The sequence below is a fragment of the Drosophila simulans genome, chromosome X (assembly GCF_016746395.2).
Source record: "Drosophila simulans strain w501 chromosome X, Prin_Dsim_3.1, whole genome shotgun sequence".
NCBI classification, from domain to species: Eukaryota; Metazoa; Arthropoda; class Insecta; order Diptera; family Drosophilidae; genus Drosophila; species Drosophila simulans.
Window position 1 is genome coordinate 676,434 of NC_052525.2, and position 26,789 is coordinate 703,222.

Sequence of the window (26,789 nt, forward strand, 5' to 3'; positions counted from 1 at the left end):
TGCGTCATGTTTTGGCAGCTTTGAAATTAAAAATGCGCAGGATTCACAACATCCCGGAACGTAGTTACATGAGAACTCCATGCAGCCCGGCATCCTTCTGGAGCTGCTACGTTTATGCCCCTGCTCCTTCTATCTAGCACCTCTCAACTGCTCCGTCATGCAGCAGAAATTTCAGAACAGTTCAGTACGTGATCTCGACGTGCAGATACCCATTGCTCTATGTGGTCGGTAGTTTCACATTATGATCTTAACACATAAGAATCTGAACATGTGTCTGTTATGCCCAAATAAAGCAATAAAGCAATTAAGAGAAATTGCTGTTGTGTCAGAGGCATAAACGCTACATCGTGCATATACCCCGAAGCTCCTTATGATGACTTGCGAAAACATAAAGTGCTCCGCGAATGACGATGCCTGTGCATTGTTTTAATTAAAAGAGCCACTCTTAGCTCCCCTCCTCCACAAATCATGTGCTGCATACTTTGGTGCGTCTTCCTAGAAGGGAAACATCCTCTCGGGGGCCGACAGAAGAAATATGTATCTGCCATCCAGGTTATCCATTATAACAGCGCATTATTCTTGCATTATTCCCATTATACATGCGGTCAATTCGGAAGGAGGTCGTCCGTCTCACCGCTGACACTGATTTATAATGCAGACACCGTTTGATGCATTCCCGGGGAATCCATGAACACCCCTTTTCCAGATCGGCTTAACCTAATCAGTTTTGAAAAAAGAAGTACGCAAAGTTTGCCACGCCATCTGCCAGACAATAAAGCAAGACAAAAGTTTCGCGCTTCTGATAAAACTTTGACGAGACTTGCAGCCAGGCTCTGTTTTCCCTTACATTTTCCTCCGTTTGATGGGGTCTCCGTAATATAGCGAAACTTATGGAAGCTGCTGCGCTCTGCAGCTTTAAACCTTTCGTCGGGCATTTTGAACTGAAGCATCAAAACTAACGCAGAAACCTGCGTTCTGCTCACACGTTCAGACGGTTTTTTAAGGTTCTTCAAAGTACAGCAGCCAGTTGGACAGCCCATAGCCCTGTTTGCTTGCTCCCCTTTTAAAGAGCACTTGGGCAGCACTTCAAAGCTGCCTTCCGAAACTCCCCGCCAAACTCGTCGTCTGCCACTGGCAGTGTTAGTTGTCGCTAAGGCTACCAAACTCCAGGAATATTTTCCAGCTTCACAGCTGCTTTCTCTCCGATTCTTCAGCTCGACTGGGCTGCGACATTGTCAAGAGCTGCACTCGAGCCATGCGAAAAGGCAAACAACGTTCAGGAGAAGCATCCGCTGCAGGAACAGGAGGGCGGCGGGTTCTGGGAGGAGCAGCACTGGCCAAGTCTGGCTCCGAATGAAAATAATGGAAATGCGCTGCTATATTTCACCGCCTCTCAATAACTTTGCTCAATTTTATTTGTGCCGTGCCCGAGCCCAACCCAAAAAAGAATTAAAAGCCAGTCACAGTCTTGATTCCCCCAACGACAACTGTTTGTGTCGCGGAGCAAGTAATGGGCTCATATTATACGTATTCTTTATTCTATTCGACGGCCTGCGCCTTCAGAGTTTTCTGTTTCTGTTTCGGGGGTGTAAGTTCTGCCTTTTCCGCATCACTGGATTAGCAGTTCCCATTCCGATCGAGCCAAGCAACAATGCATGTACCTTCCCTTTCATTTAGGCCCACTCAACTCATTAGGCAACTACCGACTGCCCGGGGCCAAAAAAGAAAGATAGCTTTAATTATGGAGAAGCCCACAAAGTTGAAATGGTTACTGCGGTCGCTGGGCTTTTTACATACCCTATAATACAACACAATTCAAACGAGAGCTAAAATCATAATATAGGATTCATTGAGGATCACGCTGTATCATTTATTTGGTGATTTTGTGCAATCGATATGACCAGTTAGAGGGTATTGAAAAAGTGTATTGAAATCCCTATATTAACCCACTCCATTTTCAGTTTGTAAATTTTGAAAAAATCCCTTTGTTGCAGGAACAGTGGGCGAAAAAACGCTGCCGGGTCAATGACAAATAAGGCACTCAAGTGTAATAGCTAGCGAAATGGGGGATGCAGTGCTTCATCTTTGTTTTTCTGGCATGCAATCAATGAAAATGTTGGGAAACTTTGGTCCTCGATCAAAACTCGATAAAGTGACCTTTTCTCTGTCCCGTCGTCATACCAATTAACCGTGAAGCATTTGGGAGCACAGACAACAATGTCTCCTCGCGAAAAACAGCGAAACTTGTAAGCAATTAAGAAATTTTCCAGCTTCCCCCATTTTCCGTTTACTTTTCTTTTCTGCTCTGGAATAAAATGGTTTTTTCCTTCAGGTCTTGACAACTTTTCAGCGCATTCTCTCACTTTTTCACAAATCATAAATATTAGATTTTTATGAAGCATTCGCTACGATTGCTCACAGCTGGGGCCCAACACGTAAAAAGCAGCCAAAGACATTCGGCGGTGAAAAAATGCAGGGGAAAAACTCAACGAGGGGGGCGAACAAGGGCAGGGATACTTATCATAAAGAAGACGAGTGTATTGTTCACCAGTTTTTTTAATCTTCACTCGCACTGACGTGCGGGGATTTATATAAAATGTTGGGCGGACCGCCCGGTCAAGAACATGGAGCAGGAATCAAATAGGATACTAGTTTTAGAATAAGAAAAAAATAGTAAATTACACATAGTACATACATCGAGGACATTGTGTGCGCCGGCCCTTTTCCGCTGACTGTGCAATTTTCGCCATTTTCATTGCGATTCAAGCGGTCCACTCAGTTATTCTTATAAGATCGTACAAAGGTCCTTCGCCTCGGCAGTGTCGCGCGCACAGGGGTTAAGTTTCGGTCTAGGGGTTCGGGGTTGATTTCGGCACAGAGCCCTCTGAATCAAAAACATTCGAAAGCATCAGGGAGGGGGAAGTCGGTTGGATATGCAGAGGAAAACCGGTTTGGGATCCGCTGATCGCGAGCGATGGTTGGATGGTTGAAACCCGGGAGAGAGGGAGAGTCGAAATCGGTAGTTGGTCCTTTCGCGCGTAGTTTTAAAGCACTTTCAAACACTCCACCAGAAATATGCAAAAACGTTTTGGTTTGACACGGCAAAAAAAAAACATAGATTATGAATTAACCGGTGTGGTTGTTCACGTAATCGGAGACCAAACAGCGAAGTGAACGACTCGAGCTGCCAACAAGAACTAAAACCGAAACTGAACTCGAGTGAAGCGAAAAGACTGCGGGAAATGCTCGGGGAAATTGTGCTGCCAGCGCTGGCAGAGGGAAATTCGCTGAGGGAAGTTTTAGCGATGCGTGCGTGTTTTATTTTTGGGGTGGCATCGAACAGAAGCACATACACCACTTCTTGCATCCCACCGCATGTCCTATCCCGTATTCGACGGATGCTCAACTCCTGGCCTGGCCAGCATAGAGCCCTCGTCTTCCCACGCTGAATGTGTATATGTTTGCATTTGGTGCTTAGTGGCTTTTGGAGCAATTATTTGGATGTAAAGTGATACTGCATCACTGAACTTTAAATACTGATCACTTAGAAATACGAGGATATGATATTGTTCAAAAACCCATTCAATTTGATTTTGAAATCTAAGGCTAGTATGGACAAGACCCTCCTGTCAGCCGCCACAACGGGAAAGTAGCGATCCAGCTGGAGAGGGATGTCAGTCGGGTGAAAGTGCGTCCCATGTGGGGTCCAGCCCTAAGGAGAATCCTCGTAAGTGGAAACTGGGGCTGAGGGCAGGTGCTCGTTACTTGTCAGATTATATGTGTATATACCGCAGTGCTTCGCAACTGATGTTGAATAGGAGCAGTCGCACCAGGCAATTTATCTCTGTTCCGCCAGTTTTCCATTGCCCAAATATGCTTTGTTGCTTCTTTTTGCACATAATAAATGTAACATGTTGCGTTGGCTCTTTGGATGATTGTTTGCGGTGGGTGTTAACAATTTGCCTGATTAAAGGCCGGCTATAACAGCCATCGCACACAAAGGGGATACTGATGAGTCAGTGGCGCTGCCATCCATCAGAGTGCCAGAAACCAGCAGCCAGCCAGACGAAGCAACCGGGCTATATGGTTATATATGTAGAACCTCCAGACTGGATGGCGGCCAACCGATGGAGACACTTTCCACTCCAAGACTTTTCCTCTCGAAGCGGCGCAGTTGGGTACTTTCCACAAAATTGGCATTTAAGCTAACACTTTGGATTTGGATGGGAGTAGTCAGAATCTGAACAGAATAACTTAACAAAAAGAAGACTAAAATTCGAGATGTTTGTTACCAATAAGGATGAGAAACTGAGAGAAAAGATGAATCAGAACATGAACTAAATATACCAAGCTGCATCTTCCCAAAAAAATTAACCCGGTTCCCTGATTTCGTAACACCTCGTGCCGTGAGTTTGATGACCCAATGGAGCCGTGAGACGCTCGATGGATACAAAAGCATCTTGCGGATATCTATCACATCATTCACAGCCTCGAGTTGCCGGCGGAGTCGCGACTTCTGCGCGCTATTTTTATAAATATTTATGCGGCCCCTCGTCTCATGTCTTTTGACTCGTGCGTGGCTCCATTGGCTGCCCAAGAAGTTGCTGTGTGTTAGCGGCAAAAGCCACAGTCCGCCAAATGATGTCGTCGACTTGCAGACGAGATTAAAATAAAGAAAGCAGCCTTCGGTGGCTACAAAACGTTGAAACCACTTAGACCAGCAGGAAAAAATCCGAGAAACGGCCTTAGGAACAGAGCGTTTTGGGTTAAGAATCCAACATAGCCCTTTTCAATTAGATTGAACTTTAAATAAAATATATTACCTGGTTAAACAGTAGTGCACAGTAATTTCTCCATATGTAAAATCGTAGGTCTTAAAAGGAATAGTGCGTATGCACTGCATGTCAACTCGGTATGCTCCGTGTAATCAGCTTTTAATGGGTACGAAAAACGGATAATAAAAGAGGGAGAGCGAACTCGAGGCGAGGCATAAACGCATTACATTTTTCAAATGCACATCAGCAGGGCAAGATGCGGACTGGGGCGATGGCACATTGGATCAGGAAAGGCACCGGCTATGTCTACTACGGCTATGTGGCTATATGAGTATGGGGAATGGGGTATGGGGTATGGGGTATGGGGTATGGGGTGTGGGGTGTGGAGTGTGCAGTGTGGGCGAAGTGCGGAGGCTTCGAGCGAAAGTGGCAATCGTCGGAGACCAAGACAACCACCAAGACAAGACGATGGCGGCTAGCCTGCACTCCGATGACGGATGCATGCATCATTAATACAACTGAAACAATGTTCAACAACTAAATAGCAACAACTGTCGGGCAAGGGGCATGAAGGGGAAGGTGGCGACTGGGGTCCGCCAACGCTTTACATCTCCCCCAATCAAAGTGCCCTCTCGAAAAGACTGAAGAAGAGAGAACGGCACCGCAAATACCCTACACGAAAAGATCTTTATGTTGGGGATAGATATGAAGGCCCGTTGCAGCATTTGTAAACGTGACTTTAAAATGTTTAGATCAGGATACTACTAACACTAAACTTAATGCAGTATGTAGGTAGGTAGGGTAATTCTGGATGCGGTTGGGTTGCAAGTCTGCCATTATTGGCGAATATAATTAACAGAGTGGCCCACATACAGTCCAGCGGAGTAAGTGCATCCACGTATGTCTCCACTTGGCACTGGGGCTGGCGCATCCAATCAATGTTCACCCGGAGATGAATGGATAGTCAGTGTGGAAGGCTTAACAGCTGATCCACGTGCCCAGAACTCAGAACCCAGATGCCAGAGCCCCAAGCTCCATCTCCTGGCGTCTCGAGGCAATCAATCAACTACTCTCGTGCTGCATCATCGTAGTGGATGCGAATGTATCTCACGGATGCAGGAAAGTTAATTGAATCTGCAGCTCCTACACAAAGTGGGAATACGAACAGAAATCGAAATGGGAATAGGAATAGGAATGGGCAGGGGCATCATTCATCAAGCAACAATCAAAGAGATGACGACGGACGGGTTCGGTGATAAGTACATTTATACAAAAAGATATTCAATCAACAGGCTGACCCATTTCTCGATTTCATTTCGCCAGCACACCAAAAGGTTGAAAGTTCAAACGCGAATTGTTTAATTGCATTACCGGCAACCAGCAGTGGGTTGAAGGGGTCATGTGACATGTGCACAATAATACAGCCATATTCTCCCTCCAAAGTGTAATGATTGGGGGCTGCGCTCTAATAATAGCCACTGTATTTCAGTTAAAAGGAAATATTTCAGATAACTCCAGGTGGGCGGTGCAAGAAAAACCCAAACGGAAGCAAGACATCTTCAATATGTTAAAAAGTCATAATTCATGTGGGTTAAAATTAGTTCAGACTCATAAAGATCTTTTCTTGAGGTCGTCACTTCTCTTCACAAATGAAATTTAGAATTATATATGTATGTTGGCTTAATGTTTTGCCCAAGAGGTCATTGATGCAGCATTTCCATCGCGTTTTAGTAGCCATAAATTCTGGCATGGTACGGATTTGAGTACGTACTTATATATTGCATTTCGTAAGCTTACCTTTTTCCTATAGTTATCCATTCATAGAAGGGGGTTTGTTCGTTGTTTGATGAGATTCGTTGCGTTTTTTGGATGGTCCTGCCTCCTGCTCGTACTTAAACCGTTACTCCAGCTAAAGATGCTGTTACTGTTAGTTATAGTCCTTCAGCTGTTAATGCAGTCGTTGCTGTTGGTATTTTCTTTGTTTCTGAGGAAAGCAGACGCAATAGCGACGACGCTTTCCTACAGGACGCTTTTCCAACATGTTTGGGGGGCACCAGCGAATTTCGCTTAGGAATTTTGATATCTCTTAATTCCTGCTCCGCGTTATTCTATATTTCGTGCGTTATTCTATAACTTCTTTGTTGCAGCATTCCACTGTTGTTGCATTAGATGTTCAGCGTGTGGTTTATGCTTTTCCGATTTCCTGATTTCTTTCAATTTAACAATTTCGGTTCCTTTCTTTTGATTTTCTGGGTTTCCTCCTCTTATCTTCTTTTCCTGGTTGTTGCTGTTTTGTAAATGGACGTTTTGTTGTTGTTTGGCTTAATTTCGATATGTGTGTTTGTTGTGTTTTTAATCCTCGTTTGTTCTGGTATCGTTCCTCGTAGTTGTTGGTTATTTATTTAAAGTGAGAGCTTAGTTTACTTAACTTCGTGCTCTTATTGTATTTTGTCTGTCCTTTTGGGCTGCTGCTGCTTCTTCCCCATTTCGCTTTCCCTTCTGCTTTCGCTCTCCTTCTTCTTCGCCAGTCAGCTGTCGTTGAGCGAGAGGCAATTCGAGAGAAGACTGTTATTTCTTTCTCTGTGCGCAAACTCTTTGCGCTGGTGTTGTACAATGCGATATTATAATGTCTTATAACCTAGGACGTTCATTAATTTGCTCTGTCAGCACACACTAACCGAAATCTCGGGATTGCAATGCTTGTTTCCACCTTCATGTTGTGAATATTTCCTAGCAAACATTCGTTTAACTTCGCACTGCGAATCACTTTTCCCTCTTTTGTGTGGCTATGTGGGGCATTGGGCGCGCGTTTTGTGCCGATAATTCTCTTGCCCTGCGGTGACTTCACCTCCTTTTTCACCACGGGTTTACCGTTAACTACTCGCAGTGTAAGTTGGATTAATTTTTGCTAAAATGGCAGTATTTATTTTGGCCAACAATTGAAAAACAAACTCGACAGATCCGCGCAGCTACAAGTCTTCTTTTGCACAACTTTTACGCTCTGCGCTTTGTTACGCTGTTTCTTTTTGTTCTCTGTGTTCCATTCAGGTTTTGGGTTTATTCGCCCGTGGTGTTTTTTTTTTAGGGGTGGCTTTCTCTTTTCGACTCTCTCTCTCAGCTTCGCCTCCGCTCTCAGCGGCCTGTCTAGTCAAGCTTTGCAACCCCTCAGAACCACAGTTTGAGCACCATTTCTTGGAAATACAGTTTGAAAGTGGTTTAGCCCGCTAGTTGTTCTTGTTGTTTGTTTTGCTTGGTCTTCCTTGCCGACTTTCATGCGATTTCCACACTTTCCAACACTGCCAAGTGCCATGTGCTTGCCTCATGTCACCTCACTTTTTTATGGCGGTCCACTTGCACCCACAGATTCCCAGCTTTCTCAGAAAATCCTAATTGACCGAGTTCAGGCATTTTAAATTTTCCTAAGCTTACATATTCTAAAATTTGATTAGCTATATTCATACTTTACGATTAATCCTTAAATACCTGGGGATTTCATATTTTTATACACCTATAATCGGAAACGGACGTAATGCTTTCCACCAACTTCCACTTCCCCTCATAATAGTCACGACTAATTGATGCATAAGTAACGAGGCTGTTAACGGTTTGGCCTCCAAAAAACCGAAGGGTTGCCGGCAATTTAAAGGGGAGTAAAGATCAGAGGAAAACTGGGAAATCGGGGTGGCTATGGTATTCTGGCCCATCCTGTTAGCTAGTTAGCATCCACGTGCTTGTACATGAATTTAATCTCGGGGCAAACAAAGTAACAAGAATTCAATTTGTCACAGTGGTTAGCCCCGCTTTGTTGAGTATCCGGGGTTTGTCCGACGGGACTGGGTTCCCTTGCTCTCTCCGGGAATGGCACACAGAGCCGGTGAAGCCGGGGATTCGAAGGTGGCCAAGGATCCGGGCAACATCGCCGGGCAACGGTGGCTCTATCTCTCTGAGCTACCCATGATCTGGATGTGGGAGGGGGAGCATGTAATGCACAGAGAGAAATGGGTTGTTGTCTTAAACAGAGAATATTTCCTGTTTGATTTGAGGGTGCATAGAGTATTCAACGCTTCTTCCACCAATAGAGGCAATTCTCAAATTCCCAGTGCTTGCCTTTTTTTCGGGCAGTGGAGAGGCGGAACTAAATGTCGCGAGGGAGGTGGTGTAAATATTTGCATTTCGCTTGTTTTTTGGGGTGTTGCGTTAGGCAAAGCCAAAAGGCTCCGGGGACTTGTTAATGTAAACAATGCGCATTTAATATTGAAAGCACAAGTACGAGGAAGGGGGCAAATACAGCCTGTGTATTTCGTCCTTTTGGGGTAGTTTTGTGCCACGGAGGAAAGCTTCTCTTCGCTTGCAGCAGCACGAACTCCAACGCAGGCCTGCATTAACGCGTATTTCCGGGGAGCTCTGGGTGACAAGGGAATTCGATGTAGGCTTGTGTACCGAGCCCACGCTGTGGAGCCCGTTACCCCTCCCTTAACAGAAGTAGAGGCACTCAACAAAATAAAAGGTGGTAATAAACCTCTGCGAATAAATTTAAAAGAAGGCACAGGTAGTCGTACGACTACCATACCACTTTCTTTTCATTGAATCTTATAAAGATAGACTTGCGATTTTAGAATTTTTACAGTGCTATGCGCTCATTTCGCGCAGGGTCTGTTTGCCGCATGTGTTGGTGACAACTTTTAGGTTGGCGGGCCAGTTTTGTTGTTAGCCACAGCTGTTAGTGACCCCTGCTCGACGAACACCCCCTTTAGCTACAGTTTCTCCATCCCTGTATAGAACAGCATTGTCATGAAAATCTGGGAACCCTCCACCTTTAAGCTGTCCTCCAATGTGGGGGCTCTGTGCAGGATATCCCCTTGCCATCGTTTTAATTTTGCCACCCAAGCGATAAGGATTAGAAGCGGGGGCTGCCAGTCATTTAATGGCTTACCTTATCTTCGGCTTCCTCGGCGCGTTCTTCCGCTTCAATGACGCGCTGTTCGAGCTCCGTTAGCTGCAAGTAGAAAGAAAGGGACTTGGTTAAAACTCATCATTGTTAATGTTGCAGTAACCAAAGCAGGAACATCTTATTATCTTGAGAGAAAGGCGTTAATTACAGGATCTAAACATGACTAAGCATTAACAATTGTGGGATAAAATTGATGTCTTATCCTGCAGTTTTTGTTTTTTATATATATTTACATTTTCATATTTGTAATTTATACATCGTCTCTTCAGATTTTCAGGAGTTTTTACCAGGACGCAGGAGCACTTATTAATATAATATATATTTAAATTTTTCTGCCGAAAACTATTAAAACCAAACTAATATTGTAAAAGTTTTGAAAAAATACAATTGATAAATACTTTTGTAGATCTGTATGTAAAATATTACGTGGCGCCATCTATATCTGAAGGCTTGTCTGAAAATGTATTGCCCAAGTAAAAAGGTATCTGACCACATAGTTTCTTCTTGGTTTTATTCCATAATCCATAGATAAATTAAGTTAATTAATTAATAATAATTAACTTAATTAACTTGATTAGTTGGGAATTGGTTATATTTTCAATAAATTATTCCGAAGCCTCCGTGTTTTCAATGGATCTATAAATAAATTTACAGTGTAATTTCATAGTTGATTCCACAACCCGATGTAAGCATTTATCTGATACACTCTCGAACACATTATTCACCTTAGTGCAGACACCTACCCTAATAAGAAAAAGTTCCCAGTATTTTTCGATGTGGTGAATTTAGTTTAAGCACTTGAAGAATGGCTATTTTGCGGCATCTTATGCTTTTGGGTGTTCTTTTTAGCATGGAAGTTTTTCACATCATCTATCCACCCACCCGATGGATGGTCTATCCATCAATGAATCAATCATGGGAAATGACACACAATTTGCGGCTAATAGGGATAATGCTCTCTAGCTAATACAATTCATGTAGCTGGGATCTGTTTTTTTTTACCTGGTATTAAGATAATTTTGGAAAACGGCGCACATTCGCCCTTGGTCGCCTGCTTCGCGCGTTTAGCACTCAATGGCTTGCCATTTAAGATAGGTGAAAAGCCAGCCGCGGAAATGGCCCTCGAGGAATTCCCTTCCAATTAATCACCCAAGTGGCCTACGGAACCCAAGAGTCCAAAAGGAGGAAGGACGTAGAGGAAGGTGGTTAAACGCCGCTAAGGGTTCCACTTGAATCGCGCAAGAGATTGACTGCCGTCTATTTTGAATGTCTTAAGTGCATTAATTTCCGCTTTTTATGCCATTCAAGTGGCCACCCAGTCAAGGGGGCAGGCGGGGGGTGTGGAGCCTATTGATTGATGGATGTCAAATTGCTGTGCGAAATATGAAGGAGCCTCCTCTACCGATGATGAATGGCGGAGCGGAAGTGGCAGGAAGCGTCAGCTTGACTTGATGGTAAGCTTTCATACATCTCCGCTTCCTTCGGAGTTAACCTTTGCTAGGCTGTTTAAGGAGTATACTCGTACTTCTCTACTCAAAGGAGAATCTAACTGCATATCCAATCGAATTTGAAGTACAAGTACCGTCTAAAATCTCCAACATTGTTAGGAAGTGTTTTTATTTCTTTGCTTGCTGCTTAGTCTGCACTTTAATACTATAAAAAGAGTCCGATTGGTCATGTAATGACTAAGTAGAGGACTAATTGGCTGAGCCATTCCCTTTGCCAAAAACAGCTGCATAGCTGCACGATTATAAATAGGGTGGAACCACCGACAAATTCGCCCAGAAGCAGCAAATATGTGCTCTAGTTTAGGCGACTTGTTTGCCTGCATTAGGGCCCAGGGAAATTCCGACGCGGATTCCACCAGCACCACCCATCGGCGGAATATCGCTGACCTGGACGATGAGGCGCCCGATCTGCAGCTCCAACAGGTGCCGACCCGCAAGTGGAACGATCTTTCCGTGCCACAGCGACACGATTCGTACCCAGTTCTTCCCCCTCCAGTTGCATCTCCATTGACGGGATGCCTTCGTCCCTCTTTGCGGTCAGCAAGGGTCTCCTACGAAGCCTTGGAGCGCTACGATCGGATTTTTGGCAGATCTATCCAAGACGCCAGGTCATCTGGTTCAGTCCGAAATATACCCGACCAGTTCTAGGCGGAATTTTTTTGGGATTTCGGCATTGATATGAAAATGTGATCCCCATATTCCGCTAAAAGCCGAACACAATAAATACATTGACTATATAGACAATTTCCTTGCATGCGATGGCTGGCTGGTGTGTTCGGCGCAGCGACAAAACTTGCCCAAAGCATTGGATTAAACATAAAGCTGAAAAGGCAGAAAGTTCGGCTCGACTTGCGTGCGTGAAAGATTGCCGAGGTTTTACCGGATTTGGCCGTCCTCATCCGCACACCTGTTTAATCAGGGCGTTCTGGCCTGCCAATTGGCGACTTAATTGGAAGGAAATGAAGCAGTCGGCGGCATTAAGCAGAAAACATTTGGCATTAATTGCTGGAGGTGTGGCAAAGGGGGAGGGGGGGAGGGGTCCACTTTCCTTCAGACACTTCAGACTTAAACACACATAAGGTTTACAAATGTGCCACGCAGTCGCAACAAGAACGGAAACGGAAAATGTTATTTCGCAGCCACGAATGCAATTCCAGCAAACAAATGGCTCACAATGGGTGAAGTAAACCCCGAAGCCCCTACTGCCAAAGGAGGTGACTTTGCCCATTAGTCGGTTTAGGTGTCGTTTGCCGTTCTGCTGAAAGTTTCCAGCGAATGTCGCACTAAAAGTTGTCTTTCTCGCGATTGCGATACAGTTGTGAATATATAGGGGGTCTTATAGGGTGGGTGGTCAATGCTGCAAGGAGGAGGGGTGGAGATCTTGATGGGCTGCAGTAGTCTTCATCCGACTGGGAATTGCTTTGGATAAAACGAGTTCACACTGATGTATGCTACGACCGGAAGGCGCCCAATTGATAGGTCAACAATGGAACAGTGCAACAGCAAACTTGCTTTAGAAACGCATTATTCTGTGGTCTGCGTCGTATACGTAATGCGACCTACCACCCCACAAAGCTAAATAAAACATTTTAACAGTTTACCAACAATATTTTCATATTTATACTCAATTCCATCGGTACTCGTAGAGTAAATAAGTCAACAACAAACTTTTATACAGACTATAAGGTATCCGATAGTTGACACTCGAATAGGAGTAGTGTTCTCTCTTTGTATTGTTTAGGAAACTGTGCCTGGTTCTTTGGTGCTCACAATCGAATCCAAACATTTACCATATGTGCATATACATTTTTAAAACACATAACATGATACACTCAAGTAATCCTATCCCATTTGAAGCTATCGTACACAGCCTTTGTTAGATTCGTTTAACCCTCTCCTGTACATCGATGACCTGTAGATTGGTTAGGTTATTACGCCCATTTTTATTGGCTTTCAATTCGTATGCCAGTTGTCTCCTCATTTGGTTTGTGTTTTGATTGCAAAAAGTTAATTAAAATTTTGTTGTAATTGAATTTTATTGCATTGTTTGTTTGCATTTTGTTTTGTTCAGGTTTTTTTGCTTTGTGCGGAACTTTGTTTGAGTTTTGTCGAGTTTTTCTATTTTTTGCCGGCTGTTTTGTTGTCTGGCCATTATGCCATTTGTTGTCATTTGGTTTTTGCCTTTGGTCTTAATTGGATTATGGCAAAAAGAGTTTTAATTAAACCAAATGAAGCGGAGTGCGGGCAGTGAGTGGCAAGCTCTTTTTGAATCAGATGATGGTTTCCGGCAGCCTGGGATCATCGTAACCATCGACGAAGCCTTCGAAGCTATTATCGCACTCCTGCCCGGCAGCCAATGGATTGCGGATGAGTTCAAAGGTCAGTGGCGGCAGTGGCGGCTGCGGGGGTAGTTCGACCTTTACCACTTTCGACGCTGTTTCTTCATTCGCGGGAGTCGATGGGAATTCCATCATACAGTCGTCCCCGCAGCGTCGGCAGTACAGCAGATCCACCAAGAAGCCCAGAAACATCCCCACCTCTGATTATGCGTGCTCGCCCGACAGCTGATTTCGCAGCACTGACGATATCGGGGAGCCACCTACTACTATACTACCCACCTACTTCTACAGCCCCAGGCATCCACGCGTCCACAAATCCACGCCCCAAGCCCCACAACCCACAACACAGCTGCGTCCACAGCAGAATTCGCAAATGGATGGATTACAGACTCGCTCGTTTTCCAGTAAACCCATCGTCATCGGTGTAAAAAGCAAATGACAAAATTAATTAAAATTAAAATTAAATGTCCCTCGTTTGGCGTTGATTAAGGAGTGCGATCATGCATTATGCATAGCACATTATATCGTATTCACTGCATCGGCATTACGTAATCCACTGTCCACACACACGCGCGCGCATTTATGCACTTATGCATTTATGTTTGTTGCTGTATAGAATGCACATTATAATTACATTTATGCGCGGCCATCAAATTCAATGGGGCTAAAGCATTTGCATAACGTCCGCACGCCCTGTTCACTCGTTAAAGTCGAGATTCGAGGTGGCTTCCGTTCCAAAAGCACTTTTGAGCCCTCTGCAGGGAATACTACTATTTAATACTAAGCATTATTTAGACCAACATAATTGGGGACTAACGTGAAAAAAGTTTCGATTCTACTTGGTGCTGCTACTACGCTGATCAGTTCAATGCATTTCTGCTCTGTCTCGCTCTCGCCACATTTCCGTCCTACTCTCACTCACTCACTCGCTGTCTACTGCAACGAAAAATTCAATTTGGCCAGGAAGAAGAGCTTATGAAAAAATGAATAAGAGTGAGAAATTTGCAATCTTTTAATCACACTCACTCACTAGCTCTGTCCCTCTCCTCCCTGCTCTCCGCGCCTCTCTCCATCCCGCTCTGTGATTTTAATTATGCTTAACAAGCTGGGAAAGAAGCAGCAGCTGCGGCTGAGGAAAATAAATGAAGGCCATTGCTCGCCATCCGCAGGTCCTTTGAGGACTCCCGCTCGACATTTCACAGTTTATGGTCCCCATTTGTTTATATTAAGTTGCTTGCATTATTAAAGGTATTATTATGTCGGAATGTGACTAATTAAACGCACTCGGTCCATTTTTTCATTTTTTTCTTATATTTCCATAGATCTATGCTGCCCTTCGAGCATTGTTTGTTTATATGTTGGGTTTTGCCTTAACTCTCCCTATTCTGCCGTCATTCGCCTTTCGAACTTTTTATTGTGCCAGTTAAGAAATATAGCGCGGAAAATGCAAATTTGTCACAAATAAAAATACCTAGAGAGCAAGCAAAAGACAGAAAGTAGGCCAATCATGCCACAGCCAAATTCATGTCAACCGCATGAAGGCCAGGCCCATACGCACCGACGTCCTCTCCACGCCACTCTACTTTTTTTGGGCTTTGGGTCAAGTGGAAAGAAGAACAAGCACGACAAGAATAACCACAACATGAAAAACTAGGTTAACATGGGTTAAGGTGTGTCATTAACTTGCCACAAACACACATGGGAGGCCTGGGCCGGCATTGAGTTTGCCCCACGGCACTGCACTGCACGTTTCCCCTCTCCCCACTCCAATTCACCATTCCCATCCCCGCAATTTCCATTTTCTGTTTAACCTATCCCCCACACGCATGCACTGAGAAAAATCAGGTCTGGCAAGGACTACATGTTTTTGTTACTCTGCGGCGTATGCTTAATATCTTAGCAAAAGGCCCATTTTCCAAGAGGGAACAAGAGAGAATGCTGGAGTCGAGTTCCCCGACTATCAGATACCCATTACTCAGCTTAAGGCCAAAAGGGAGTACAAGTAGCACCACGCCTGTTTTCAAGGTTTCAAGGTTGCACGCGAAAGTAATAATAATACAGTTTTTAGCGTCCGTTGCAAGTGTTTTGCCTGCGGAGTCATTAGAGGGGCGTTTTACCACTGCTGCCGACGACTTCTCATTACGGCTAATGTGCCAAGGGCGACTGCTGCACCTGCGCCTGCACCTGCAGCATCCCCACCTGGCTGAACTAATTAGCAGCTAGGCAAAGTCGAAGGCAGCTCAGCTTAGAGCGGCAAAGTTCCTGGGCGCCATCGAAATTGACACAAATTGGCACAGGGCGAGTACATCAGGGCAATCAGATTAGACGATGTCGTCGTCATCACGTCATGTGCGATGTGTTTTCCCGGTGCACCTTATTTTCCAGCCCTCTCCCCTTCGCCGACAACTTCGTTTTTTCGCTCCGTAGGTAAAAGCTGAGGAGAAGCCACAGGAGCCACGCAGCGATTTTGCAGCTGCTTTCAATCATGACGCACGGATTAGAACTCAGGTTAAAGATTAACAATGCCAAACAAGAGCGACAGACAAGGCGGGTTCCTCGGCTGTCAGGCAATGGAGGTTTGCTCACGTCACGCCCACTATTAGTTAGAACGCTCCTGATGAATGGAATGGATTGGATTGGATCCGCTTGGCTTGGATGCGAGCATGGAGTGGAAGAAAACGTACGATAAGATAAGCCGATTGCGAACAGCAAGTGCACCGAAGATGTAGCAGAAACCAGATTAGTCTGGAGGAGACTGACTTGAGGGGAAGCGGTATCCGTGGATATTAGTTAACGTTATGCGAGGAACAGGTTGGCTGCTGGCGCTGGCAAGTATACCTAGCTTGGTTCAGAGTCATAATAGAGACATTAAAAACATCTTCCTTTCCCCCATCTAAGTGAATTCCCTGATCAACGGGCTTTGAAATAAACGCCTCTCAAGTTGAGTGCAAAGGGAGTGTGATGACCGCAAAGCATTGTCATAAAAAGCAGAAATGGCGAGATATCCCAAAGCTATTAGCAGTTGATAGCGTCTCAAGGACTCCGGCTAGATCAGGACCAAGCCGAAGCCCAAACTCCGTCTGCCTCACAGGCGACTCAAGATAAGGACAACAAAGCCGGGCGACGAATAACAATTAGTGCATACATTTGGCAGAAGAAAAAAGTACACAAGGAAGAGAGCAGAGAAAAGCAGGAGTCCGCGCAATAATCACAGCCAAGTGCTGCATATTTATAGGCGCAATCAACTTTATTGCGCTGGCAGCGACTCGAGATAGCACAACAAAAGACTGCGACTACCTTCTTCATACTAATTAACTTAATTGCGGCTCCACTCCGCGCTCCAAGTAATTGCCACTCAAAAGTTCAATGCGTTCACGGCCCAATCTGGCAGGCAACCGGTTTTCCCCAAAGGATTGATGCTTCTTCAAAACAATATTTGGATTGCTGCCGAAGGAATAAACATCCTGGAGCAGGATCGCAATGGGAATACTCCGATTTAATGTATCGACCTTTTCTTGTGTTTGAAATTATCAAATGCGGATTAACGAGGAATCATTGCGGGTCCACTCCTGGCAGAATATTTGTTTCAATTTCAGCATTCAGGTTCGTTTCTTTTCGGCTGAGCACTGTGTGTGTTTCCAACGCATTCCATTCCAGAAGACGAAGTGGTCCTAGTCGGCAGTTCCGTGGTGAATTTCAATTATCCTTGTTGGAGCAACTATTGCATGCATTTTCATTCCCTTTCTCATTTCCAGACATCCCTTGCATTTCAGTTTTGGTTTTAGGCATGGGACGCCGCCTAGTTTTTCACTCACAGTCCGTGCGCCCCCACCTCCTTCCTTCCCCAAGAGGCGAGACCCCCCCCCCCTCTGTTCATTTCCATCCCCATCTAATTTTTCTCGCTTTTCACTTCATCTTCTTCTTGTGCGCTTGCCGCCTATTTGCGCCGTAAATTGTTTGCATACAATACGGCGACAGCGGAGGGGCATGGAGCAGGGGCCTAGTTGAAAGGCCCAGCCATTTGTTTTGGGTCTTAACTTTTGGTGCGGCTTATTTGTGCGGCCAGATTAAGTTTCAAATTGATGTGCGTTTTGAGTGGGCCAGGCAACGGAAACGGAAATGGGGGTCATAGTTTTCCGGCGCTGATGAGATGGAACTCCGGGCCAGTAAGCCGCATTGATGGCCAAACTTTAATTTGATCATTCCTTTCTTTGCCTTCACTCCATTTCCAGCTGAAGCCGATAAGCTAGCTTTTATGGCTCAAAATCTCGGCAGTTGCACGCAGAAATGGGGCAGCTAATCTGAGGTGATTGGTGGACCTTCCGAGGCTCTGGAGATGAAAACAGTGTGCGCGAGTTTGCAGTAACAACATGAAATCGTCAGTTAACTGCGACCTTTCCATGCAGCAGAAAATATATCCCATCAAATGAGGAATTCATTATTTGGACATGCAGCTAAAAATGGAGCACTCAAACAGAAGGACTTGTCGTCCTTGCCCAAGGGATTCACCTGTGACCTCTGATCTGTCGGCGTTTCCTAGTACAAGGCAGATTTTCGAGGAAACGGAACTGGAAACAAAGACTATTTTCCATTCTCTGCGCAAACACCGAACTTTCTGTCTTCGCTTTGTTTGCGAGGTCTCGCGGCTGGAAAAAGCAAGAAGAACTTTCGCATAAAATTTCCATATCAGCAATTTTATTTGCAACAATTTGGCACCACTTTTGTGTGGCGGCGAGCGGAGCGGGTGGCGCAGCTTTGGCTGGCGGTGACGTATCAATTTCCGCTTGATTGCATTTAAAAAGAAATAGTCGGAGGAAGGTGGGGGTGAAGCGCGGCAAAAGTTTTCCTTTTCTTTTCCATTGCAGCGCGCTCCCTTCGTCCGTTTTTGGTTGTTGGCGCAAATTAAGTTTTTGGGCTGCAAATACGATTTTTGCGGCAAACGAAAATCGAAAATAAAGTTAAAAATTTTACGTTTTACTTGGGTGTATCTGGCCTTCATCCTCCTATCCCGCGTGTCGGTCTACAAAAGTTTGTGGCTGCGGGAAACTTTGGCGAGTGTAAAAGTTTACAATTTCTGCACACAGTTCGCTTGCTTGCCAGCGTCCAAGTTTAAAGGTTAATGATACCACAAAATAAGTTAAGAACCCCACACGCAAGCGAAGGAAACGGGTCTTCCCGGTGTTACAACGAAATTACGCCCCTGATTGGATTTGTGCAGTGATGCGGCCACGTTTGCTGTGTTTGCTACGTGCTGCAATCGAGGACAAATTGCCAGTGTGACCAGGCGAGGGCAATTGTTGCAGTGAAATTGCAACACAAAGTGTGACCTTAGTCAAAATATTGTTAAATGCGTGTCGAATTTGGTGTAGTTCCAAATGTGCTAAATGAGTACAGAAAATGCTTTGCTCAAGCTAAGTTTGCTGGAAATCGTAATCACATTTTAATAGCTCTCGCCAAAATAAAAGCACTCGTCGTAGGGATCAAAGTCCAGACTCATTTGCGAGACAAATGGCGATGGATTCATCTGAATGCTCCCATTGTGTTCGATGGGCTGTTTACATGAGGACTCTTCCGAAGAGGAGAAGCTGTGCGGCCGACTTATTTCGAGGCTCGAAATAGCCGGTGCAGGACAGGACTCGGCTTCACTAAAGGTACAACAGGCTCGAAGTGCTGTCAGCATCAATCCCATTTTCAAGTTTGGCACCCGTTCGCCTTCGACTTTTCCAGATTCTGTTTCTTAGTTGAACTTCTTTTGTTGCCGCAAGGGACCAGTTTTTAACCAAAACTGTCAACGAGTAATTACTAATTGCCTACATTTTAGCTTCGAGGCGCCTCTGCGATCTCAGCCGTTGCGTATATCGGTTGTGACAGTTGTTTTGGCTAATGCCAAGATAAGAAGTTCCCGGAAACATTCTAATGGAATGGTTTGCTATCTTGTTAACAAAATGATTCGTTCGTATGCATTTGAACCAGTCCATTCCTTGTTTAAGATTACCGATATTTGGGTCGATTTATATGTAAGTAAATGTGTGCTTACCAACGGGTAATGTTGGCTTGTAAACTTATGGAGTTTTCAGTCCTTTGTTCTGGTGCTGGTAACAAATGGCGAACGAGCAGAACAGTGAGGACGCTCTTCCATTCTAATACCTTTTTACTAATAACCCAGCACCTCCAGCAAACCCACGTTCCACACAAGAGGATGTCTCCCTATGGTTATTTTCCTCCCCTGGATTCTTCCTCTTGTTTATTGTTAGCTTAGTGAACATTTAATTGTTGTTTACATTTGTCTTTTGGTTTATTTTGCAGCACTTTGTAGTCCCTCCCTTCCAGCCTCCTCTTCTGCACTACGTGTTTCTTAATAACAGTTTTATATAAGCAGGGAAACTGCGAGGAAATGATGGGGCGAAATTTACATTTTAATTTCTTTTAATTAAAAAAACAGCAAACAAAATATCAAAAATAAAGCACATTAAAATGCTTCTTCCTTCGTTCCTTTCATTCTTATTATTCCTCTTGTGCTTCGCTTAATTTCGTTTTCTTGGCACTGGAATCTGATGGGATCCGGTGACAGCTGTCAATATACAACTTGAAAGGATATTTACTTTAAGCACTTGGATGAGACCCACACAAAAATGAAAGCCTGAGCGGTACATAAAAGAGAATTTGCGAGGTGAAAGGTAGGTGAAGTTTCCACGGGAAAGGTGACAAGGTTGGTGGCCATGTGGATGAAGCGCTGGAGGGTATTGGATGCTTCATTTTTGGGAGTACAGGGCTCTGTTCTTTGCCATACGAGACCAACGGGAAATCCATCACAAATACCTCAAGAAATATCAAATATGTATTTTATAGAGAAACGTTTAGAAGCGTTTATCTTATTAATTTAAAATGTTATACCTTTAGTAGACAAAACCCAATTCTGAGTACCATTTCCCAAACATTTCGGCAATGCGACGGTGAGCCCTTTCATGTGTTAGCTGCTGATGCATTGGTCAAAACACGAGAGCACAAACAACTTGCGGATGCAGTTGGGACCCCAAAACAAATCGCTTTTGAAAGCTGGACAGGCGGAAGAGGAAGTGCTTCATCACAGGGTGCCGTAACCTCCCTCCCTGCTCTCCGTTCTGTTTCGTTCCCATCCTGCCAGATCCTTCGTCCTGCCGCACAATTGTCGCACGTAATTTGGTTTTGGTATCTCAATTTCTACTCTCAAGGCACTCGAGTGTTCGGTTGCCTGAATTCTGGGATGCTAAGGTGGCTGCAACGAATCAATTTCTGACATATGGCCTGTCAATGAGCTCTGACGTGTGGCAGGCAAAGAGAAAAGGATGTGCAACAGTGTGGCAGGATACTAAGCAAACAAGACACCATTGGACCACAGACTCGGGGCCAAACGGGTCTAAATCATGCCGAGAAAATGGAGGCGAGGTGGCTTCGTCAAGGGAACAGGGCAGCCCACCGAACCCACTGCATGCTTTCCAAACGGTTAAATTTTCTCCTGCAATTCTCCATCCTACATTGTAATTTGTGGTGGGTGTATGTATATTCGAGGCCCCGGCCCAGTGTATTTATCTTACATTTTTCAGCACACACATCCATTTATATCTTTCGCTTCAGTGGGGAAACATTTTGCGCAAATTTAAGTATTTACCTTTTGGTCAAGGCAATGCAGTCAGGGTTTTGCCAGGATGCCACGCTGCCGCTGCCCATCCCCACTTCTCCATTTCGGCTTCATTTGCTTTATGTAAATTTGTGCCCCCACTCTGGACCGCGGCAAGCTTTCAGTGTTATTTCCCATTGCTTTTACAGACCTCCCCCTTTGGAGCAGGAGCAGGAGCAGCAGAAACAGGAGCTGTAGCTGGAGCTTGAGCCACGTTCCTCACCTGTCAGCCAGTTGCCACCCGGGCGCAGCCATTTGTCTCAGTACCTCCCGCTTCTCGCCCAACAGTGGTCCACTGTTGGCTCAAACAAAACGTTGCGTAAGCGCTTGCCAAAGTTAAACCCGAGCAGCATCTATCCCCATCCAACCCTGTTGCAACCCGTGGGAGAGCACTAACTGACTATCGCTTACTGGCGCCGCACATGTCTGCACGTTCATTTCTTCTACGCTTTTTGTGTTTCAACCGTTTTTTCTCGGGTTTTCGCTGCTTTTTCCACCGCTGCAAATTGCATTGAGCTGAAGCATTTTTCCGACAACGCCAGTTCCCCAGCCTCATCAGCAAGGCACCCGGCCCCCACCCCGAACTAAAAGACCCATTCCGAAAACTCCAAACCCTGCCATCAGCATCCATTTGTTTCTTGGATTCCGGCGTGTTACGTTTCATTTTCAATTTTCGTGGCATTTGGCTTTGTTTGTTTTGGGTTCCTTTCGGTCTGCCAGGGGCGGAAGATTTCAGGTGCGGTTGTGGCATCCTTTAATGAGGAACGCAGTAAACTGAGTTTCTTTTAAAACTAGTAGAGATTTTGCGTGCCAGTGTGGCATACCTACTATTTGCCAATTGGGCAGTGTGACCGACTTCATTCAACTGCACTGATTTCCGATTTTCCGCTGAGCTCACTCCCACCCTATTAACAAAAAGTCTAAAACAACTTCTTTATTAAGTCATTTCATCGTTAGCCAAAAAGAGAAGAAGGAAAACAAAACCAAGGGAACGAACGGAGCGAGGCAGCCCAAAAGCGGCTGGAAATATAATCATAATAAAAGTGAAATTAAATAAAATGAAAAGTCATGAAAAACATTTGCACTTGTTCAAAAAGTAAGCACAACAGAATCGCTCGTTGAGTGGCCATGGGGCGGAGTGGGCGTGGCGCTGTCCATTAGCTGCTCTGGAGTGAGCGAGACGGGAAGCGGGCTCTGTCATTAAATATTTACTCGGTGCTCCCTTTTACTTAGGCAAAGGCTCGTCGAGATCTGCGCTGCCATCGCATTCCATTAGCAAACTTCGCCGTAGTCCCGCTGTAAGCGGTATATGTATGTACACGAGTACGAATAACCGCTTCTGGGCACCAGCCAGATAAACATAACCGTTCCGTTTTATGAGCAACAATCATTGCTTTTGATTGCCATTCTGATGGCCTCAGCTTCAGCTTCGGCATCGCCTTCGCCTTCAGCTGCTAGGACCCCAGACCGCCGAAAGGTGCTCCTCCTGCGGCCTTGCTATCCGGCAAAGGTGTCAAATGCCGCATTGCTTAAATTTTTTATAGCTCACGCCTGCCACCCTGCCATCCTCGGTGGACGAGCGAGTAGTATTGTGTCGTTCTCATGATTGAAACTTATTTGGCCTTCTCAGCCAGTTAAATTGATTGGAGGACAGGTGTTTGGAGGCGCAGGAAGGACGGGCACGTCGACCCATCCGGGGCACTATTGCTCTCGATTTCGGATTCAAACGGACGGCGATGGGCTCATTAGTTTTGGTTGCGGTTCGGGGCCTGCCTGAAGATTAGCGCAACAATCTTCCGCACTACGTACGTATGTAGTGTTTAATATGTATGTATGACAATCCAAGGGGCACTTTACCTGCTTCAAAACAGTTTGATGCATTGCGTAATCGCCGAACGTAAAGAGCGGTGTCCAGAAATGCTGAATAAGAACTTCAGAAAATGAGGTTGAAAAATTGACGAGATTGATGAAAGCCAACTATCAGGCGACATCTTCAGCGGGCAAAGTGAGGGGAAGGTGGCTGTTGTGCCGACTTTAATGAAATTTCCTGCACATTAAGCTGAAACTTCCGCGAGAAACGCGATGCGCAGCGCAAGAAGCCAGCAAAAGGACGCAGAGAAGCGAGGGACAAAACAAAAGCGGAAGCGAACGACGACCATTCCATTCCATTCCAGGACTCCAGAAAAGGGCGAAATGAAGGGACTCTGCTGCGTTGGCTTCCTTTTTAATTTCCGTTTGCATGCGTTTGCCCCAAGGCGAAGGAGTGGGGGATGGAGTGCCCACACCTATGCAGTACACACCTGTCTGGAGGCAGGAACTCCAAGCTGATGCTGCAAATTAGTGCCCGCTCCGCCCGCTTCGGCGGCTCCTGCTGATGATCAGCATAAAATTATCGACACAAAAGCAAAATTTGTGTAATAAAAATTTTAATTAAGCGTATTCCTCGCTTTTTTCGGCCGCTCTGATGACAGGACAGGCGCTCCGGCACACGAAGAATCCGCCACTCTATTGCCATCAGCTCTGGACATGGACACGGGTACGGATCCCGGCTATCATTGTTGGAAATTTATGCAAATCGCTTTTTGTCCGCCGTCACCTCCCGCCACTGAATTAAAATTGAAGTGTTTCCAACTGCAGAAACACTGGCTAGCACGCACCACTCACGGGCAGATGCACTGAGAGAAATGTTCAAGTGGTAGCAGGAAGGACTTGATGTTAATACATTCTGCGGCATTTAGAACTTTCGAAACTGTCTAATTAAATAAGTGAAGTGAAGTAGTTTTTTCTTAGCAACATGCACATCTTCTTTTTCCTCAGTGATAAACCCGGCGGAGAGACGAAGCGAAATCGACAAAGGCAGGCAAACGATTAACGCTTTTAATGAGTACTAAACTCGCCTACGCAATTATGAGATACCAACCCCCGGCGACGGCAGTGGGCGTGCCAAGACGCCACCATCGGACCGGGGGGCGTGGCTGGCAGTGCGCGTGATTGCCGGCGGTGAATAAAGCGACGATTTCCATAAACTGGCAACAGATAAATCCAGCAAAGGCACACACAAGACGAGGGGAAACGGGCATCTTTCGGCCATTTTCTACCTTTGTTTCTCATTTTGGCCATAAAAAAATGTTTTAAAGACCGAGTCTCTTTGCCAATTTTTGGCGCTGCTTGCGTCCCAAGTCACTTGGCGCTGCAGCCGTCTTCCTGCCGAATCTGGTTCTTCTCGAATTCGCCGATGCAGATTACATTTCATTTCCACTTGGATTTTCAAGGTGGCCAAATTCGTAGACGGAAAGCTGGACAGCTGGAAAGCTAAAAGGAAATCAGGGAACGGATTCGGAGTGCTGCTACTATGTGTCCTTCGAACAGACTTGCGGACAGCCGCAGTTGCTTCGCCTTCGTTGACTATTCAAAATTCAATGAAATGCATTTTTCTTCTTGAAAGGAGCGGAGGACTGCGGGAGGGGCGGCTGGGTGCCGAGCTCACAATAGCCGATCAGACAAATTTGATTTGCCCTCCATGCCCCACCCTCCCAGCCATTGTTGTGGCCATAAAAAGAAATAGTTATTAGGGCGACCTGTCCGTGCCCAAGGAGCAGGGAGCAGGGAGCAGGGGCTGAAGCACCCTCCTTAGGAAGATTATTATTATTATTGCTATTACTACTATTACAGCCAGTGTGCAGCTCTTTCTGCTGGCACTGTATAACATTTATTGTTATTTTCATGCACTTCCTTTGTTTCCCTTTCCGGCAACTGCAGCAGTGTGGAGAAGTTGACGTGGTCGAATCTACAGATTCTTTGACCGAAAGAGTTCTCTTCCCAGCAGATACCTTTAGTAAAATGCAAGATTTAGTTAATCCTGTATTCTTTTTGCCGCTTCAATCTTACTATTATTTGAACTCCATATCCACAGACCTATTTCTACTTCATTCCTAGGTTTCCCCTATCCCCTCGGTGTTGTCATTCTTCCGCCTCGATTGTTTTGCTTTAGACCTCGGAGTCCTTGCCGTTGTGTAGCTAAATTAGCTAAATTGCTTATGGCAAACTCACGTAGCGAATGCTGTCATGACCCCACCGCCCACAAACGCGCAAAAGTGAGGAGGGTTGGTGGGCGTGGGCGGAGTGAACTCCGTTTCAGCTTCTGCCTCGGTTGAGGCTGCGTCTTTCATGGGTATATTGGATTTTTAGCTGGCTTTTGTAATTGTTAATCACAGAAAGTTTAACATCCCCCGCCCACCATCTGCTGTTTTGTTTTTGCACCCGCGTTGTTCCAAATGCCGCTGTGCGATTTTTGTTTTCACGGTCGATTTGCTTGTGGCTTCTAACGGCGATGAGTTGGGTAGCAAATAACTTGCACTGCTTTTGCCACCCCCCCATCATCATCGTTTCGCTGCCCCAACTGCTTTTTGCGTACGTGCAGGTGAACGCATAATTAGGAAAATTCCTTTGTTGTTTGGATTGGGGGCTGCGAAATCCGACGGGAAAGGGCGGCCACGTTCACTGGAGATAAATCGCCGTATTTGCACTCCAAATCGTATTAAAATATCCTGACCTAAACCTTTTTTTTCGCAGTGCATGGACAAACAAGTTTTCGCTGAGCGAGTCTAAGTCTTGCAGCGAAAACCTCATTTGTTTACACTCCCATTGAATCAAAGCGAACATTTAATATCGGCGAAAGCCCTGTTTCCAATCAACAGAATCCAATACCATTCGTCTCACATTTCCGAGGACTTGCGGACCAACGTACCAAAAAGATCCCCAGGACCCACCTGAAACACAAAATGGCAGAATAGCAGACGAGCAAAGGCAGGAAAATCAATGTGTATCTTTGTGGGCTGCTGAAACGGTTAACAAGTCGTATGAGTAATTTTACGAGGGCCGAAAAGAAACTTTTTATGCCGAGCCCCAAAGATATCCTCCAAATACCAAATGTGCGCCGCACACACAGCATTTTTATTTGCGCACGCATAAAATGCCATTTCTAATTTACGATCTTCGATGGGATGGGACGGGTCGGGGCTTTCCCGGGCTGTTTATGATGAATTTTCGTTATTTTCTTTTGCTTTATTGTTATGGTTCTTTGTTTGCTGTTTGCTGTGTTGCTGTGTTGCTGATTGCAGCCCCGCACCCCACTCAATCTACTCCACTTTCGATTTGCACTGCACACCAAAAATTATGCAATAAAAGCCGTGGGCGAAGGAGCCGGAAAAGCCATAGAAAAGAAAGCCACGAAAGATTTCCCTCTAATTAGATGAACATAAAAGCACCAGATGTAGATTCGCTCTTTGGAAAGCAGGAACAAAATTAATGACGTGGAAATTGGGCAAACACGCATCGAATGTCTGTTGTTCGCTCATACTCGCATTGTTTTTTGTTTTTGTGTGTATTCACGGATACTTAATTCCTTTTCCTTTGGTTAATTGGATAGCTTTTGGTGTCTGTGGAAATGTTTTGATGGCAACGAAGGAAGGAACTAGCATAACTTCTGCACTAACAGTAGAATACAAAATAATTTAACGGTGAAGAAAACATTTACTCCAAATCATTATTCAATTTTTT

The 26,789-nt window shown here is 45.2% G+C and overlaps 3 protein-coding genes across 3 annotated transcripts in view; 1 reads left to right on the forward strand and 2 right to left on the reverse strand.

Annotated features, from left to right (window-relative positions):
- The window catches only part of LOC6724819 (uncharacterized protein CG43867), an 85,010-nt gene that overhangs the window by 11,923 nt on the left and 46,298 nt on the right, over nt 1-26,789 (reverse strand). The window contains 1 exon segment of the mRNA XM_016173162.3: nt 9,709-9,771. Within this exon segment, the coding sequence (XP_016037598.1) occupies nt 9,709-9,771 (63 nt within the window).
- Nucleotides 11,513-11,978, forward strand: LOC6724817. The gene has a single exon (XM_002105822.4). It carries the CDS (start codon nt 11,523-11,525, stop codon nt 11,880-11,882), a length of 360 nt encoding a protein of 119 aa, XP_002105858.1. The 5' UTR covers nt 11,513-11,522; the 3' UTR covers nt 11,883-11,978.
- Nucleotides 12,831-13,837, reverse strand: LOC27206372. The gene has a single exon (XM_016173163.3). It carries the CDS (start codon nt 13,763-13,765, stop codon nt 13,505-13,507), a length of 261 nt encoding a protein of 86 aa, XP_016037599.1. The 5' UTR covers nt 13,766-13,837; the 3' UTR covers nt 12,831-13,504.